At 32.4% G+C, this 18853-nt stretch overlaps 1 protein-coding gene across 1 annotated transcript in view; it reads right to left on the bottom strand.

The window, feature by feature from the left end:
* Positions 1–18853, bottom strand: part of LOC106884402 (sterol regulatory element-binding protein cleavage-activating protein) — a 47434-nt gene that overhangs the window by 9920 nt on the left and 18661 nt on the right. Inside the window, exons 3-18 of the mRNA XM_052970949.1 lie at positions 17806–17953; positions 16206–16366; positions 14940–15077; positions 13969–14048; positions 13493–13607; positions 11823–12004; positions 11057–11183; positions 10439–10551; positions 9434–9528; positions 9217–9315; positions 7636–7935; positions 6768–7027; positions 6136–6411; positions 4033–4159; positions 2796–2911; positions 1069–1552 (exon numbers count right to left, since the gene is read on the bottom strand). Coding sequence (XP_052826909.1) covers positions 1069–1552; positions 2796–2911; positions 4033–4159; positions 6136–6411; positions 6768–7027; positions 7636–7935; positions 9217–9315; positions 9434–9528; positions 10439–10551; positions 11057–11183; positions 11823–12004; positions 13493–13607; positions 13969–14048; positions 14940–15077; positions 16206–16366; positions 17806–17953 — 2821 coding nt within the window. The remainder of the gene's footprint in view (positions 1–1068; positions 1553–2795; positions 2912–4032; positions 4160–6135; positions 6412–6767; positions 7028–7635; positions 7936–9216; positions 9316–9433; positions 9529–10438; positions 10552–11056; positions 11184–11822; positions 12005–13492; positions 13608–13968; positions 14049–14939; positions 15078–16205; positions 16367–17805; positions 17954–18853) is intronic.

Here is an 18853-nt window from a genome sequence, read left to right as displayed (position 1 = left end):
TAAATCGGCCCCAGGACTTATTCTTTGGATGCCTAGTACTTATTCTATCGGTCTCTTTTGCCGAACAGCTAAGTTATGGGGACGTAAACACACCACCATCGGTTGTCAACCGATGTTGGGGGGACAAACACAGACACACATATACATACATACATATATATATATATATATATATATACATATATACGACAGGCTTCTTTCAGTTTCTGTCTACCAAATCCACTCACAAGGCTTTGGTCAGCCCGAGGCTATAGTAGAAGACACTTGCCCAAGGTGCCACGCAGTGGGAATGAACCCGGAACCATGTGGTTGGAGCACCATAATAATAAAAATAATAATAAAAATCTCACTTTGGGGATTATTTTGCAAACGAAGGACTTCAAAACTTTCAAATGTCTATCCCAAGACATGGACTAGACAAAAGGCATATCTTTTAGGTATTATTTATAAGTTTTTAAAAAGTTGTTTCTAACATAGGCACAAAGCCTGAAATTTTGATAGAAAGGGTTTAATTGATCTAGTTGATCCCAACATTTGACTGGCACTTTACTTTATTAACCAAAGAGGGAGGGAAAGCAAAGTTGCCCTCTATAGGACTGAACTCAGAATGTAAAACACCAGAAGAAAATCTGCAAGGCATTTTCTACAGCATTCTCATAATTCTGACATTAATAAAGCCAGTAATTTTGAGGGGAAGGGGCTGGTCAAGTATATTAACCCCAGTACTTACTACTACTACTACTACTACTACTACTACTAATAATAATAATAATAATTCTTTCTACAATAGGCACAAGGCCTGAAATGCGGGGAAAGGGGACTAGTCGAATGTATCAACCCCAGGGCCTGATTGGTACTTATTTTATCAACCTCAAAAGGAGGTTGACCTCAGAAGAATTTGAACTGAGAACATGAAGACAGAGAAAATGCTGTTGACAATTCTGCCAGCTTGTTGTCTTACTGATGATGGTGGTGGAGGTGATGATGATGTTTACTAAACAAATTTTTAAAAAAATGTCAAATAGATATGATGAAAAATTCTCTAAATCACCTATCTTAAAATATAACATAAACACATGACAACAACAAAGAATAACCCAAAAAACAACTACCTGTGCTTGTAGAACTTCTACTGTCAAGGTCATCAAAAGTAAATAAATCGAAATTATCAATTTCCAAATGATTTCTTCTATTTTGACAACCACGATCTTCTTTCACAGTTGATATATGATCTTTATAAACTTCATTGAAGTGAGCACCAAAATCAAATCCTGTTAAGTTGTTAACAGAGTTGTCAGGAGTTCCAAATGGTGAAGAATAAGTGCTAGAGATAGAACTTGTGAAGTCACTATCAATAGTGCTTGATAAATCTGGTAATTCATTAAGGAATGATTGACTGTTTCTCTCTGACTTGAAGGAAGATGATAAAATGTTTGTGTTAACAGACGATAGCCTGTTAATAGAATCTGTGTTGCTGTTTTCCTGTTCAGCAAATGCAGAGGTTGCATCTGTGTTGTTCTTGTTCATATGATGTTCATTTCGAACTGATAAACTATAAAGGAAAACCGATATAATCAAATATAAGATTTATTGAAATGCATTCAAATTAAGACTTTATTAATGCTAAAAAAAAATTTTTTTTTTAAACCCAAAATAATCATTCACTTTTGTAAATAAGACAAATAACATCATAAATCATTTCAGTTTACAATTTTTTTTCTAATTAAGATACTAATAGATATGTGTTTATTAAGAAATACAATAAGTTTATAAAATGAATTGAAATATTTTGAATTTACTTGAAAATATTAATAATGGTGGTGTGGTTAATAAGTCTGCTTCCCAACCATATGGTTTCTAGTTCAGCCTCAGTATGTGCTATCTTTGGCCAAAGCTTTGTAAGTGGATTTGGTAGATGGAAAGTAAAAGAAGCCTGTTGTGCATGTATATATGTGTATATGGGTATGTGCGTACATGTGTGTTTTTGTGCCTATAACAAGGATCTGTTAATTCATTTCCATCATTACAATATTGCAAAAAGTATTTTTGACTAAGTAGTAATAATAGTATGTTGTTTTAAGTCTGTTTTACCATGCCAGCATGAGTTAGATGAATATATTATTGAAGTATTAACAGCCATATGCCATTCCTGTCATGAATTTTAACCTGTTTTCCAAACATCTTTGAAAGCACAGAGCTAATGGATGATTGATAGGAGAAATGACAACATTACCGCTGGTAGCTCAGCAATTTTTAGACAGGTGCGTGGCATGTTGGGCAAGTGTCTTCTACTATAACCTCAGACCAACCAAAGCCTTGAGTAGATTTGGTAGATGGAAACTGAAAGAAGCCCATCACACATACACGTCTGTGTGTGTATATAATTGTGGCTGGTGCCAGTGACATGTAAAAGCACTCATGCCGTTGACACATAGAAGCACCCATTACTTTCTTGGAGTGGTTAGCATAAGGAAGGGCATCCAGCTGTAGAAACCAAGCCACAATCAGACTGGAACCTGGTACAGCTCTCTGGTTTGCCAGTTCCAGTCAAGTCATCTAATCCATGCCAGCATGGAAAGCGGATGATAAACAATGATGATGACGATAGCAACAATGATGATGATGTATAATGGAGGAATTCATTCTTTAGTTAGTTATAGTAATTCAACCACTTAGCTTACTATATATTTGTATATCAGCTAACCTGCTGCTGTATTATATTGCAGAATGTTTCACATACATATAAAAAATTTAAAAAATATACATAAATTACATCTTGAATATCTTTTACTTACTTATGACGAAGTATTCTAGTCAAGCATTCTCCTGTAAATGAATCCCACACCATCAATGTTCCACCAAGACAAGCACTGACTATTAACTGTCCATCAGTTTTCACACACTCTATTTCCTATATAATATAAATTCATTTCACTTTATAATAAAATCTAATGTTACATTAATGGCATGCATAGGCAAAGATAAATTTTCAAGACAGAAGATAGATATTTGTTAAATCATTTTTTAAGATTACCTTTACAGATTTTCTATAGCAATGATAATCTCTATAGAAAACCTATAGAGATAACCTTAACAAGTGATTTAATAGCACTACTAACACAGTAGAAAACAGTATTGACTTATAAAACGTTTAATATACTTTGTAGTATATTATGATTAGATAATGAAATACGGTGTCCCTACAGGTCATTAATTTGTTAAATCAGTACTTTTTTTTATTATTACTCCACATTACATGCACATTTTTTCATTTGACTTTTTACACATGACTAAATATAGACAGTCATTTTAAATAGTAATTTATGCAAAATTCATCAAGAAATTATGAATAATGGCTATATAGTATACTCTCTGAAGAAAATTGGAGTTATTTTCCCAACAGGAAATGAATGAATCGAGGCAAAATCATAGTGATGATAGATATTGGCAACGCTATCACAAAAATTGTTGTGAATGCATTGTTTGAGAACATTAAATTGAAAGTGGAAGAAATAATTGAGACATTATATGTGTATTCATACAGTTGATTCCTAATAAGTTTGAAAAAGTAAAAAAATAAAACATGACATACAGCCTTAGTTAATGAACCAAAATATTTTTTTGTTTTATGTGAGAAAATGCTTTAGTAGTCAGTGACAGGTAAGCAACATAATTATTTTTTTTAATTAACTAATGTCTTGCATAGAGTAGCACAGTACAGTATTCATAAACTATAGTAAATTACAGGTATCTGCATTTCATTTAATTATTTAAGTAAATTTAATATCAATGTTGTACCTGCACTGGTTTAAGTCTTTGGAAAGTAGCTTGCTGGGACGTTTTCAAGGTTCCTAGTTAATTGTAGAGATAGAGAGCACTTTGTGGAACCAAATGCAAAGTTGAAATAACTGTAAATGGACATAAGCAGAATATAAAGGGATGTAAACCAAATACCACAAGGTATTTTGTTACTGAGTTTACCAAGCCTATAGAATTATAAACAAATTTTAAAATTTAGAAAATTTTTTTTACCTGACTATGACCCTTTAAAACAAGTGGCATTGATTCATGGATTTGTTGAATATAATTATTTGTTTGTTCAACTACTTTCTGCTTTCGCTGACGAAATTTACACCAGGTTTGTCTCCATTTTGAGAATCTACAGACAAAATGTTTTAATGTAATGAAATCTGTTATGCATGGAGAGTACTTTTATCAAGATTTATTTTTTAAAATTAATTAGTTTAAAAACAAACATAATTATAAAGTATCTTAAAGGTCAGCATTTCTAAGGTTTTGTATCAATTTTATCATGTTAGTTTAAGTTGAATAGTTTCCCACCAATATTAAGAAGTGGATAACTTTTTTTTACTGTAAACATCTCAGCAATTACATAGGAATGAAAGATGTTAATCAACTGGAAAATCTGAAGCAAACAATTATATGATTTTCCCAGGGTTGGTAACAAGTATAGTAAGGAATTCCGTGTAGAAGTAGAGATTCGCCAAGGATCAGTCCTCAGCCTCCCTCTTTCTTATTCATTATAGTCCTCAAGGCAATAACAGAGGAATTCAAGACAGGATGCCCCTGGGTGCTCCTCTGTGCTGATGACCTTGCTCTTATAGCTGAGTCACTGCCACAACTAGAGACGAAGTTTAGGGTGTGGAAGCAAGGTCTAGAATCAAAGGGCCTCAAGGTTAACCTAGCAAAGACCAAAGTCTTAGTAAGTAGGAAGGTTGTCAAACCACAATCCCCTTCAGGTAGAAGGCCTTGCTCGATCTGTAGAAAAGGCATGGGTAGAAACTCCATACGATGTACACAGTGTAAGCTATGGACACATAAAAGGTGCAGCAATATCAAAGGAAGGTTAACCGGAAAAATAGCTTTTGTGTGTGGAAGATGCACAGGGGCAATAAACACTGGAGATGTACAGACAACAGATTCCATCAAATGCCAATGGGAGAAACTAGAAGTAGTCAATAGCTTCTGCTACCTAGGCGACCAAGTCTGTGGTGGGGTGGTTGATCTGAGAGTGTAGCGGCTAGAATAAGAATAGCCTGGGCAAAGTTCAGGGAGCTCTTACCTCTGCTGGCAACTAAGGGCCTCTTGCTCAGGATGAAAGGTAGACTGCATGATGCATATGTGTGAAATGTCATGCTACATGGCTGTGAAACATGGACCATGACTACTAAGGACATGTGTAGGCTTGACAAAAAAAAAAGCACCATCCGAACATGGTCGATACCAAGTTCACTTCACTGGCTCCTGTGCAGGAGGCACATAAAAAACACTAACTAAACGTGACCAATGCCAGTACCCCCTAACTGGTCCGTGTGCCAGTGGCATGTAAAAAGCACTATCTGAATGTGATCGATGCCAGGCCCGCCTGACTGGCTCCTGTGCCGGTGACATGTAAAAAGCACCTACCACACTCTTGGAGTGGTTGACATTAGGGAGGGCATTCAGCTGTAAAAACATTGCCAGATCAGATTGGAGCCTGGTGCAACTGCTGGCTCTCCAGACCTGTCAAACCGTCCAACCCATGCCAGCATGGAAAACGGATGTTAAACGATGATGATGATGATGATGATGATGATGTACAATGCAATGATTGTAGTGGTAAGGTTTAAGCTAATGACTATCTAGTGAGTAGTCCAGTAGCTTAATCTCATAATTATTCTACCTCTTCCTCTCCCTTCTCTCACTAGAAAGTTTTCTAAGAGTGAAGGGATTGTAATTTTGATACAAGGTATTGGAAACATGCAGTAAAAGTCTATGGATTTAAACAAGCAACATATTTATTATTTAAAAAAACAATTTCTGCAGCAGTAAAGAGGATCATATGGCTGTGAGTTTTTTATTGCTGTAGAAATTGTGCTAATCTCTAGTTAAAATACAAAATGCTGTTTGTTTTCATCTGTGCTGGCTTGATTGAAAAATAAAAAGAACACCAAGTTGTCACTTATCTTACTTGTTTTAAGAATATGCAAATGTTCACATTACTAAATTATATTCTATGCAAAGAGAAAATAAAAAAATGTTTTGTGATGTATTTTGTAGCAAAATTAATATCAAGCAAAGAATACCTGAAGAATAAAGAGTTTAAATCATTTTACAGAATATACTATTTCTTACCTGCCAGAACAGCGTGTGATGATAAAATAAAAGATTAAGATGAAACTCAGTAGTACCAAACAGACAGTTATGAAGAACTCTCTTTCAGAAAAATATTGAGAATTACTGCCTTCAGTGTCTCCACTTTTCATTCCAGGCAAATACTCTTCCCAACCACTTTCAACAGCATTCTGTTGTTTCTTCAGCATTTCTATATCATTTGGATGACGAGATTGGATAGCTTCTTCAGGGGTTATAATAGCCGAAAGGTGAATTGTTGGCAGGATACTGACAAATCTAAAATCAAATAAATGCATTATGTAAAATGGAATCATTTTTGTGACTTAACAGATTATAGCAATGAAGATTAAGTTTCTGGAAAAGCTTGGCATAGAAAAATATACAACAGAGTAAATTTGCTTATTTTAAATATTACCAGTTAAATTATAATGAAGTTTAAATTCTATCATAATTGACTTTACTTTTTACCCACCAGTGATGAAATGGATAAGATGTTATAGGGTTGAAATTCATGTATTGCGGATGTAAACAAAAATTGTGCCACTAAAGAAAAACAATGTTAAAATAATGATAATGATGAATAAAAAAAAATTAATCCACATATTTCAAAAAGAATGCTGAAAATGGCTCACCTTCCATAAATACTGATGTTATAATATCCAAACAGAGTTGGAAAATGTTTGTAAGATAATTTACGCCACATTTCCAAATCTTTATGTTCTACTGAGCCAGCATCATCATCATATTTTCCCATTAAGCGCTCTTCATTCTGGTGCGAGGAAGAGTTTTTAAAGAGTCCACCATATACTAGAGCTATAATGGAATCCACCAAAGAGTAACCAATTAGACCTGCTTTGTAGAGAATCAAGATAATCCAAATGACTGTTCCCATCTGAAAAATTAATTGAAATTGAAATTTATTAATTATTATTTGGACATTTATTTGTATTAAACATTTTCTATGTGAGATAAAAAAATACATTGTTACATTTTTTTTTCTTGTCATTCAGGATTGGATTTAATTGGGTTAAATTCAAACATTTCTAGTAAACACTAAAATTATTTTATGGTTGAGTCATCTTCCTAATGTCAAAAACTTAAGTTTGATATATATTTTCCATGTAGTTATCCCTCACTTTACATGATAGACTGGTTCTACACAGCACAATGCAAATCGGATGCACTGATGTTGGTGGCATATAAAAAGCACCCAGTACACTCTATAAAGTGTTTGATGTTAGGAAGAACATCCAGCTGTAGAAATCAAGCTAAAACAGACTATGGAACCTGTGCAGACTCTGGCCCTGCCAGTTCCTGTCAAGCTGTCCAACCCATACCAACATGGAAAACGGACATTAAATGTTGATGATGATGATGATGAAGATGATGATGTTAATAGATAAAACAGACAAAATTTAAACAATATTTATGAAAATGAAGAACCTATTCATCTTTCTTTGAAAAACAAAAAACAAAGCAACAACTTCCTTGTTTACTTACCATTATAACTCGTTGAACTATTCTAGTTCGAGCTAAGAAAAACAAGATCTGTAGGCGCCTTGGCAGCTCCAGAATTGTTGGACTGTTAAAGAACTCATCTCTCATCTGAGCAAATGATGGGGACGGATCATTGTTTGGAACATTGACTTGCTTTTCCTTCTGCTGTTTTGGCATTGACCGAGTGTCCTGTAGAAACATTACAGGAGAGTGGAATGAAGATTCCCTGGGTGGGTACGTGTTACTTGAACCTTCGTTACCACTGATACTTGAATGGATGTTTTGTTTCTGAAGATCAGACAACTAGAAAACAAATAGTTTTGAATCAGAAGTATAAAAACTAATATCTGTGAGAAATAGAATTTAATAAATAAAATTAATAACATAGTTTAGAAAAGTAACATATTCTACTTTCAAAATAAAAACAAAATCAAAGTAAAATATTCATAAGCTTCACAAATAGCATATAACTTTACTTCAAAATATATTTCATGTTTCTATTTAAAAAAAGAAAAATCTTGATATATCAGTATGTCACAGTTGGAGAAACAAAAACTAACTTCATGTGTTTGAAATAAAGAAAAATAACATACAGACAGGGAGTGAGAGAAAAGAATTAGGTAACATGTTAAGATGTTTGAAAGGTGAAAGAGAATAAGACATAAGATAGAGGCATTGGCATGGCTGTGTCTATAAGAAGTATGGTTCAATCTCAGTGTGCTGCACCTTGGACAGGTATCTTCTACTATAGTCTCAGATTAATCAATAATTTGTGAAATTTGGTAGATGGAAACAGTGGCAGAATACACTTATGATTAGATTTTATTGAATTTTCATTAGATAAAAAATAATTTCTGTTTAACATTTATCACATTAAATGCTATTAAATTACAAAGTGCTTGTGTCGTTTACAATGAACTTTATTTAAAATTTCTTGCCCACAAGAGATTATGTCCAATCTTTAGCATACTACTGTATGTTTTCTCAAATCACAATCACAGGAGAAGTTGTTGATAAGAACTATCAACAAAAACAAAGCTGATAAATATGCATAGGTGTTGCAAATTAAGTTTAATTACCAATAAAGATTAATGGTTTTAGTAAATTTTTACAGAAAAAGTAAGCATTATACAGCCCAGCATATATAAAAGTCAATTTCATTATATTCAAGCCCCTATTTTTGAATGAGTCAACTTCCAGTATGAATATTTACGTTTTGTACATTTTTTTCAACAAAAACAAAATTTCTAAAAAAAATTCTGGAAACAATCTACTCATTTAATTTGCGCATCCTTAAAGTTTATTTGTATTTTTGCCCCCCACCCCAAATATGTAAATTACATGGGTTTGTGTGTGTGTGTTGGTCCACCACCACTGCCTGACAATGAGTGCTGGTTTGTTTACATCTCCACAGCTTAGCAGTTTGGCAAAGGGACCAGTAGAATAAGTACCAGGCTCAAAAAAAAGTACTGGGGTTAATTCATTTGACTAAAAACTTCAAGGTGGTGCCCCAGCATGGCCACAGTCCAACCACTGAAACAAATAAAAGATAAAGATAGAAAAAGCAAAAAGAATCTCCTTTACCTCCATCCTCCTGATGTCCACAGATAAAACCGTAGCAAAAAACACCATTTGCAGGAAAAAGTCGGTCAACAAACCAACGACAGCAAACAGACAAAACTCCTATTGAATATAAGAATGTTTTAATAAAATTGCATTTTTTTTTATCCCATAAAATAACTTATAAATTAACAAAAACCCAAATTATCACCACCAATTAATTTAGCATAGAACAACTTACTTGAATGGCTGGAACAAATGTGAAGAATCCCACAAGAATGATAAGCAATTCTGTAGTAAGATTTTTAGTAATTGACCAACCCTCTTTACTGAGACCTACAAAAGACAGAAAACGTTTCTATAAAAGTAACATTCATAAAATCAGATTTGTGCAATATAAACAACTTATAAGTAAGAAAATAGTTTAACAAAAAAATAATAAATAATAAATAGGTAAAACAGATTATCGTATTTGTTTCAAATTTTGACACAAGGCCAGCAATATTGCAGGAGGGGTAAGACAATTACATCAACCCCAGTGCTCAACTGATACTTATTCTATCAACCCTGAGAGGATGGAAGGCAAAGTCAACCTAGGCAGAATTTGACACAAATTATCATATTAATGAACTTTTTATTCAGTTAGCAGATTTAAATTGTGAAATAATAGTTGTTATAGACAATAAAATATACAATTAAAAAGTAATAATTTTCTTTGTTGCTGTTATTTAAAAAAATAAAATAGGGGTTCAATTTTCACCTTAACATACAATATCAAGAATGACACATGAACACCATGAAAAAAGAGCCAAAGACGCAGCTTCTATGTAGTACGTCAGTTTGCTAGAAATAACACCCAAATCTTTAAATCATACCCTATTATCTAATGTAGTCTCTGGTATATAAGAAAATAGGACCACCACAGTTGGAATGTCTATTGACAGTATATCTGCTTCATCAAAGCTGACCCAGAGGTAAACAACAAACTACAAAAATAACAAGGGATCTTCTCTGTGGTTGTTCTGCCTGCAAGAAACAGCAGCTAAATCTCTTTCGACTCCTATCCTACCATGACAAAAACAGATGTGCACACTGCATAATATAGTTCTGGATGCACTTAAAAATAAGAAAAAAAAACAGGCATGGTAATGACTGGATTATGTTTGAGAAGATCTGCTCGATTAGGACTAACTTTAATCATAGGTATGGTAAATTAGGGCTAGTACAACAAAATGAATGAACAAACCTTGAGCAACTCTGTACTTAACCTCTAAATGAACTGGAGTTGACACAACAGATTTAGTGAGAATAAGAACATTTTCCAATCCAATAATGACAACAAGGTATGGGAAGATTTCACTGAAAAAAAAAATTATATCAGATCAAGCAACAGAGTTTAGTACATTTACACATTTCAAAGTAAATGTTTTTCAGCTATGAAATGAGTGGCACTGATGAATGTGGAATGTTGACTCATGAATCTGGCTTAAGGTTAAAATAATGTTTTGAATTCACAGTAACCTATATTCTTCAAGCAAAACCAAATTTTACTTATGATATGTAATTAGAAAAAGGCAACCAAAATTTTGTCTTACAGTAAAAAAGAATTCATAGGTTCTATGCTGATGGTTTTTAAAAAGAATAAAATAGTTCTATGCATGATTACCACTGACTAAAAATAAGAACTTCACAGTAAGTAAGCAACAAAAATAAATAAATAAAACGTATATTCTATGCATCTTTTTCCCTATTCTTAATTTCAAATTCATACTTCTAATCCCGCCAAATATTAAGAAATGATTATCACCCTTATATTAACTGTACATGTGAACAAAAAATTATATTTAAATTAAAAAGAACTTACCCTCCATTTAGCGTTGTTGTCAATCCAAACATTGTACAAATACTAACAGACATTAACAAGGATGCAATTACTGTAGCAACAGCACTTAGAGCGAGACCCCATTTTGATTTCACCATTTCGATTTTTCCTTTTAAGAAGAAAATTTGCTATTGTTAAAGACTAATAAAAATGTACATACAATTAAAAATTAAGTGATTTCAATTAAAATCTACCATCAAAATTTCATGTCAATTTACGTTCTAAAGAGTAGGAAAAAGTTATTTTACTAAATTTTTCAAAATGAGCTGAAATGAGCAGAAATATGGTATCAAAAGGGTTAACAGGTCCTTTTGATAAAAAGGTATTCCTACTATGAAGAAAGAGATCACTGCTTCCACGAACATAAACAAAATTCATACAGTCCACGATTCACTGATTTAAATAGAACATTTCCAGTAAACTTTCAATTAATCATTGACAGCTGCCAAAATCTCATTGATTTCTTATGGTCTAAATAAACTCTTATCATTAAACAAAAATTAGTTGGCTTCAGTTACTGAGCCTCTGATGTTCTTTTACTAGCAGACCAAGTGACAGAGAATCCTAAGGTCGCAATAACAACATGGTTTAAATGAAATTTATCACTGGAGAACAAAACGATGAATATTAAACAAATTAATTGCAATTTAGATACAACTCAATTATAAGCAGTAGGAGTGTAGCAGTAAATTATCGAAAGGCCTAATGCAATTAGAATAAGTAATAAAATGAGAATAAAATTACTCACGGACAGAAAAGTATATATATAAAAGAAGTACCAAGTAGGTAACCATTAGTGGAGTGTACTCAACAAAATAGTTGATATCTTTGAAATAAATATGGACAATATGATTAATGGCTGAATTATTGGCATTATGGATACGCCCAGGTAAAGTTTTTTCCAACGTATGTCTTAAACTTTCATGGAACCTATAAAGAAAAAGAAAAAAAAACGTATATGCAAATGAATGCATTATGGATATCAAAATATTCTTTGTCTTGCTGTTAAAAATTGCTTTAGGTTAAATTCTATGTAGACGGATTGATAGATGCATCCTCATATTCTGTAACACAATGTTTATAAGGTAACTAATTTAGAACAGAATAGGTGACTTAGATATATAACATGCATGAAAAGTAGTCAAAAGGGAACTGAAATCCTCTTTAGCTAATTTCTGATTCATACTGAATTTTTTTATTTTAAATAAGCTCAAAACTGAATATTCTGTGGTTGTTTATATGACTTGCTAAAACTCTTAAGTCTAAACCAAATAGTACTTAACAGCAACATTTGATATGTCTAAAGTAACTAAATAGCTTTAAATATATATGCATTCCAGAGATTGAACTGACTAGTTATTCTCACTGTAGAATTAAAGGACAATGCAAAGAGATGTTCTCAAAATAGCAATTACAGGAGTACCCAAATCATGGACCAAGTTATGAAAGTAACAGAAAGAGTCTCAGCTCAAATGATTAGGAAAAGAATCAGCTTAGATGAGATTTAAAGGCATGAAACTGATAAGCCAAGTTATGAAAACAACAACTACAAAAAAATTAACCTATACGAAATGCAGTTAGGTTTTGTGTCAAGACACAAGGCTGTCTTTCTAGAGAGGTAACTACAGGAAAAGGTTTAAGCATAGAGCAATTTACTATACCAAGTACTTGTAGACTTAGAGACCTTTCACAGGGTACATGCTTCGTAGTCTGGTGTTCACTAAGAAATCTTAGTGTAGATGGACAGCATTTAAGATCCATTCATCATATAGATGCTTTCAGCAAGGTGAGAGTTAGTAATGGTTTCAGTGAAGAATTTAGCATGCAGATAAGTGTCCATTAAGTCTCAATTCTCAGTATCTTCCTGTTTATTACAGCTCTCCAAGTTTCATTAGGAACTAATGAGATTGTCTAATTATAGGTTTAAGGCAAAAAAGAAGTCACTTGTTAGTGTATGGTCTCTCATCGACAACACTAGGTTACAAACTTTAAAAACATAAACATCAGACTTATGAGAGTAACAAAGTTTGAACAAAAATAAAATCCTTAAAAATGGGTTTCCCCCTCCATCTCATCATCATTTAACATTCATCTTCCGTGCTGGTGGTATGGTCTCTACAGCTGAATCCCCTTCCTAACACCATTTCAGAATGTACTAGGTGCTTTTTATATGGCACCAGCTCTAGTGGGGTCACCCACATAACTTGCAAGGCAGGACCCGCAACAGAGAGAGGTAAGTTTATACCAGGTGATGACAGGGCGAGGTAGTTTCAAGAAACTAAATAATACAACAGTAACTCAATCAAAGAATATAAAAATAAAAATATAAAAACAGATTTTGAAACAAATTATTTTTGGGTACATTTATTTTTAAAATTACAAGTAATAATGAAAAAAAAAACCCCAACAAAATCTTACTTTTGATTGTATGATTTGAAGATGATGGTAACAGCAAAAGATATTATCCTCTGTCGGTTGCGGATATAAAACCTTTTTACACCAGTTTCTTTCCAAGGAACTCCAAAGAGTATATCTGTAAGTTATGGATAAGCAACAATATTTTGTAGTCAGAATGCAAATAAAAATTGTCTTCATATTTATATTTGTTCCTATAGTTTTTTTTTTAATGCAACATCATCAACTCAGATTTCAGATCTACAACATGAAAGCAGTTTAGTCATGATAGCAAATATTTTTTCTTAAAAGCCCATCTAATTTGAAAGTCACTTTAATATTTCATTGCCATTTATTGAGTAAAAAAAACATGTAAATTGTTTATTATATTCCTTGTTAGAAATATTTTATTTTAAGCTAACTCAATTGTGCTGTTATTTACTCTCAACTCCTTGAAATTAATCAAATGTTTTAATTAGCCACATGCTAAAAATGCTCACCTTGAATAGTCGGAGGAGTGTCTAATGGTTGGCCAAACTTTTGTGTAACAGTTTTTATAAACTTGTCATCAGATTTAAACCTTTAAAATAAATGCAACAAATTATTCACATTAGTAAACATGTTTACATTATCAATCATGGAGCAGTGTGAAAAAATTATAGCAGAAAAAAAAAACAAGCAAAAAGTGAGAATGATTACTTATTGAAATTTGTTTTGTATTCAAAGTAAAAAAACAATATTATTGTTTGAATCTCAACATTTTAGATTGCACTAAATGAAGGAATTATTCAGTTTGTTGATCAATAGTATTTAGTAGTAGAAGTTAGGATCAGCTTTGTAAAAAAAAGCAGACTTATTGTCACCACAAAACTTCATTTGGAATTTCATGCTTCTTTTTAATCATTTCACTATCTACTAGCCTTTTTTGGTGTCATCTTGTGAGAATATGTATAAAATTAGTTAATGAAAGAAAATATAAGCATATACAGTACAACATTCTGGCACACACCAAGGTAAAACAACAGATAAAATTATTTGAATGCTTTCTTTTGTTAACTCTTACTTGTTTTCAAGCAAGGGACTTTTTCTTCTACATGTCTTTGAAAGTATAGAGCAACAAAACAATTTGCTAACAAGGAATGTCAACATAACGCCACTGTTTTGGCTCAAGATGTTCCATGTGAAGATGCAGAATGCAAGTATTCAGACACAAGTGAAAACATGCACACACAATTACACACACATGAATGTAACTGGAGTCTATGTGGTTTCCACCTCCCAATCTAGTCATCAGGCATTGAATGTCTCAGGGTAATGCCTTTGATTAATGCCTTTGAAGGGGATGCACAAAAATTATCTTAGTCCAAAATACAGACAAAACAACTTACAAACACATCACACACACATCATGCATCACATACACACACACATCATAAAAAAATAGTTACATGATTGAGAAGTTGTTACTTACTGGTTACTATCTGAATTCCACAAATTGGCAGGAGAAAGAATTAGGCAAGAGAAAGATGGCAAATATTGATATAATGACTTTGAAGTAACGGGTTCAGAAATATGAAGACAAAGATCAGGCAAACTAAAATCTGTGCCACTGTAAAAAAAGAATAAAGAAACAGAAATGAAAGAATTGCCAACATTACACTTATCACTGGGAAAACTGAATACATAATTTCTATAAGACAGTAATGGCTTTTTTTTTTCAAAGTTATAAAAAATATTTGATATTTCATTAAAAAAAATATACAAATTTATGAATAATTATAAAAAACTATTTTTTTATTACAATGGTCTTATCTTCAGAACTTGCAGACTTCATACCACTTGTATGAAGCTTATGAACATGATTCTACTATTTACTGACCCATACTTTGTCCAGTACTTCTTGTGAATTGAATGTCTCTGGAATATTTTCTTTAAACATGTTTTCCCATCTTAAATACTAACATATTGGAATAGAAACTATACATTAACTACATATACTCCATTCAGTTATTACCACATGTTAGGCTAGATTATTATCAGAACCAGAACCTGAATCTATATCAAAGTGTTTGGAGATTCTAATCTGATACTATGTAGTACATAATAGCATCCTGTTACCTTCTTAAAGCCTTAAGAAGACACAAAATCAGCATTTCAAAATATCCAAACATTCACTAATTATAGGTATCTCCTGGTCTTACAGCGATGTCTCCAAAAAATAGGCTGTCAGGTACCAATTATTAATTCTTTGGCTAGTAGTTAGTTCACCACAGTATCAACTTGCCTATCTGTGACTTTTCTGATAATTACAAATATAAACTAGTAACTATAATTATTATATTACACAATAGTTTAGTTGAAAGCTCTAAAGAAATATGGAATTAGCAGATAATAAGTCAGATGATCAGCTCTTGGGTTCCCAGTTCATTTCCATCTTTGCGCATTTTGTTCCCTCTCTCAGGATATTTAATTTGACTGGCTGCAGCTACAGTAAAATGGTTTCTGAATCTTCTCAAGACATTTGCTTGCAAAACAACTAATAACTTATCCAAAGTATGGAACAGATTTATGCCTTATTTTACTGTCCAAAGCAAGAAATAAATACTAACTCATGGGTTTCATAAAAGGATATATGAATTATTGTGGCAAATGAGCATTCTTTCTGACTAATAGACAAACATCATAAATAAATGTAAAAGGAAATGCACAGTATGTATATATATAAGATTATACTCACTTGTTAGAGTATTTGAATAAATTTAACTCTTCTACGACATCGAACACTTTACTTAGGGGTCCTCGAAAAGCATCACTTGGTATCATTTTCTTTGGGAACCAAGGTTTTACAGTTCCTTTAAAAAGAATTTGTTGTATATAGCCAAAGGGTGAACCAGTATACTGAAAAATAAAAGATGAAAAGAATCCACTAAAATTTTGGTTTTAACTTTAATTTTGAACATATAATTAATTATATTTTTTAAGAGGAAAGAATGAATTGTCTTCAAGAGGCCAGATTTATAAGATAAGGAAAATAAAATTTGAAAATGCCAATCTCCTACGTTAGGAAGTAGAAGTTTAAACTTAACAGGAATTATAGAAGTAAATGACTAACCACTGTAATCAAATGTAAGACAAGTATCAAAGAAAGTTGCTTGACAAAGGGCTAGCAGTCAAAGTTACCCACTGTCCTATTGCAACGCAGTTTTGTTATTTTCTTCTTAATGTTTTCTCTATAAGTACATACATTTTCATTATAGTCACCTCTTCATCATTATTAAACATTTCACTTAGCTGACTCAGTATAAAGTTTTTACCAATTCTTTACCTAGAATTACTCACTCAAGCAAATTTTTATTCCCAATATCTCTTTCCTACATATAAACTATCAATCTTCAACAATTCTTACATAATTCTCTTGATATAACAGTAAAATATATCTGAAAAAAAAAACTATTATTAGTTATTACTATTTCTTGCTCTAGACTGGTTCCATGCTAGTATGTGTATGTAACCTTTTGAAAATTTGTACATATGTACAATGTTTGGATAACTGAATGTATTTTTCTTCTATCAAGTACAAGTAGATACACCAAAGCAAGCATAATTATGCAGTTCCCCAAGGAAACACTACAATTGCTGTATTAGTAGGATTCAAAGTAATGATCTTATGGTCGCTAGCCTCACTACCATTGTTTCAAAACAATGTAAAACAGGGACAAGATTTATTATTGCATTAAATAAACAATAAAAACTCAGTGAATCAGAAGAACTCTTAATTGTAATTTAAATATTTCAGTTTTGAGGGTTTCTGTGTATAAACTAGTCATGGAAAGACAGGGATTGTTATTTATCTTTTTTTCATGTCAGAGTATGAAGGGCCTCACCCAAGATGATTTGCAAGGCTTAGTGCATGAAGTTATTTAGTTAATTATTTTTCCCCACAAATCAGACAGCTACTTTTAATGCTTGCGATAGAATGCTCTACTAAAGGAACATAAGGATCAGATGGTAATATTTAACAAGTGTTCACATAATGTCTACCAAATTTCACTCATACAGTTTGGACTGACCCAAGACTATGTGAGAAGGTACTCGTCCTAGGTAATATGTAGTGGAATTAAAGTCAGAATCATGTGGTTATAAGGCAAATTTCTTCACTGTAGGGTGGGAGAGGGAATCTAAAACTCATACAAGCATGAAGTTACTTTATGAAAACAAATTTGCTGAAATGCACAGAATAAGCTAACAATGAAAAAATTATTAAAAATATTAAAAACAAGATAAATATAAATAATAAAAAATGGAAAACATTCAAGTAGCAACAAAAAAGAAATTACCCATCGTGGTGGTACTTTTAGATCTTTTCCATGTAAACTATAATCTTTTCCATGAGAGGTCATTTGCCTCTGTTCCAGGAAGTTTTGAATTGGGATAGTATATTCTAGTGGAGCATTTCCAGGAAGAGGCACTTTGGTCAATGGATAACTGAAATATATAACATGATTTAAGATTACTACTTAGAGACTAGGTTCCTTTATCAAAATAAATGCCCAAGTTTATCTTAAAAAAAAAAGAGTCTTTTAGAAATTCTATTAATGATCTTTTCATTGGTCCACAGAATAGACAGGGATTATATATTATATCATCATTATTCTATATCTGCTTTCCATTGCATGAGTTGCTGCTATTGTCCTTGTTAGATTGTAAAACCACATCTGGCCTCTAGGTTTCATTTTTGTTTGGTTTCTATAGCTGGACATTCTTCCTAACACTAAATACTTTATGGGGTCAGCTGCATATTTTTGCAGGCTCAGCATTGGAAGTGTTATCACTTCTTTGACAAAACTATAAAAGATTCACTCAAGCCCCCACAACTTCATCATTGTCGCATGCTTATTTTTCCATTTTGAATAAATTCAACAATGCTTATTGAGACAATTTTTCTAAGGTGATGAGCTTTTTGTTGCCAACCCTTAATTGTTTTCAAGTAATGTATTTTTAGTCTACTGATCCTCACATTAACCAACAAAGCTGCTGAACTATGAGATCTGTTTACAAAAGAATGTAATACACACACACACATACACAGCTTTTGGTGTCAAAATTATGAATATGATGTGGGATCTGAGAGTGAGGGAAATCACATATTTACACAGTATGTGTTTTTGTTCTTTCTTTGTTCTCTTTTCATTGTCACTGATCCAGTAAATTTGTTGGTAGTTCTAATTCTAGTGATTCCTTTGGTTTTTATGCAGGGGATTAGTTAGTTTTGTTAGGAATTATTATGCTGGATGATGGTTTTATGTGAAGGTAGTCTAGTTTGTAGAGTTTATAACAGATGTGAAGTATATATATAAATATATATATATATATATATATATACTG

Source organism: Octopus bimaculoides, chromosome 1 (genome assembly GCF_001194135.2).
Source record: "Octopus bimaculoides isolate UCB-OBI-ISO-001 chromosome 1, ASM119413v2, whole genome shotgun sequence".
Lineage (NCBI taxonomy): Eukaryota > Metazoa > Mollusca > Cephalopoda > Octopoda > Octopodidae > Octopus > Octopus bimaculoides.
Note: the sequence above shows the minus strand (reverse complement) of the source record. Positions and strands in the feature narration are given on the sequence as shown.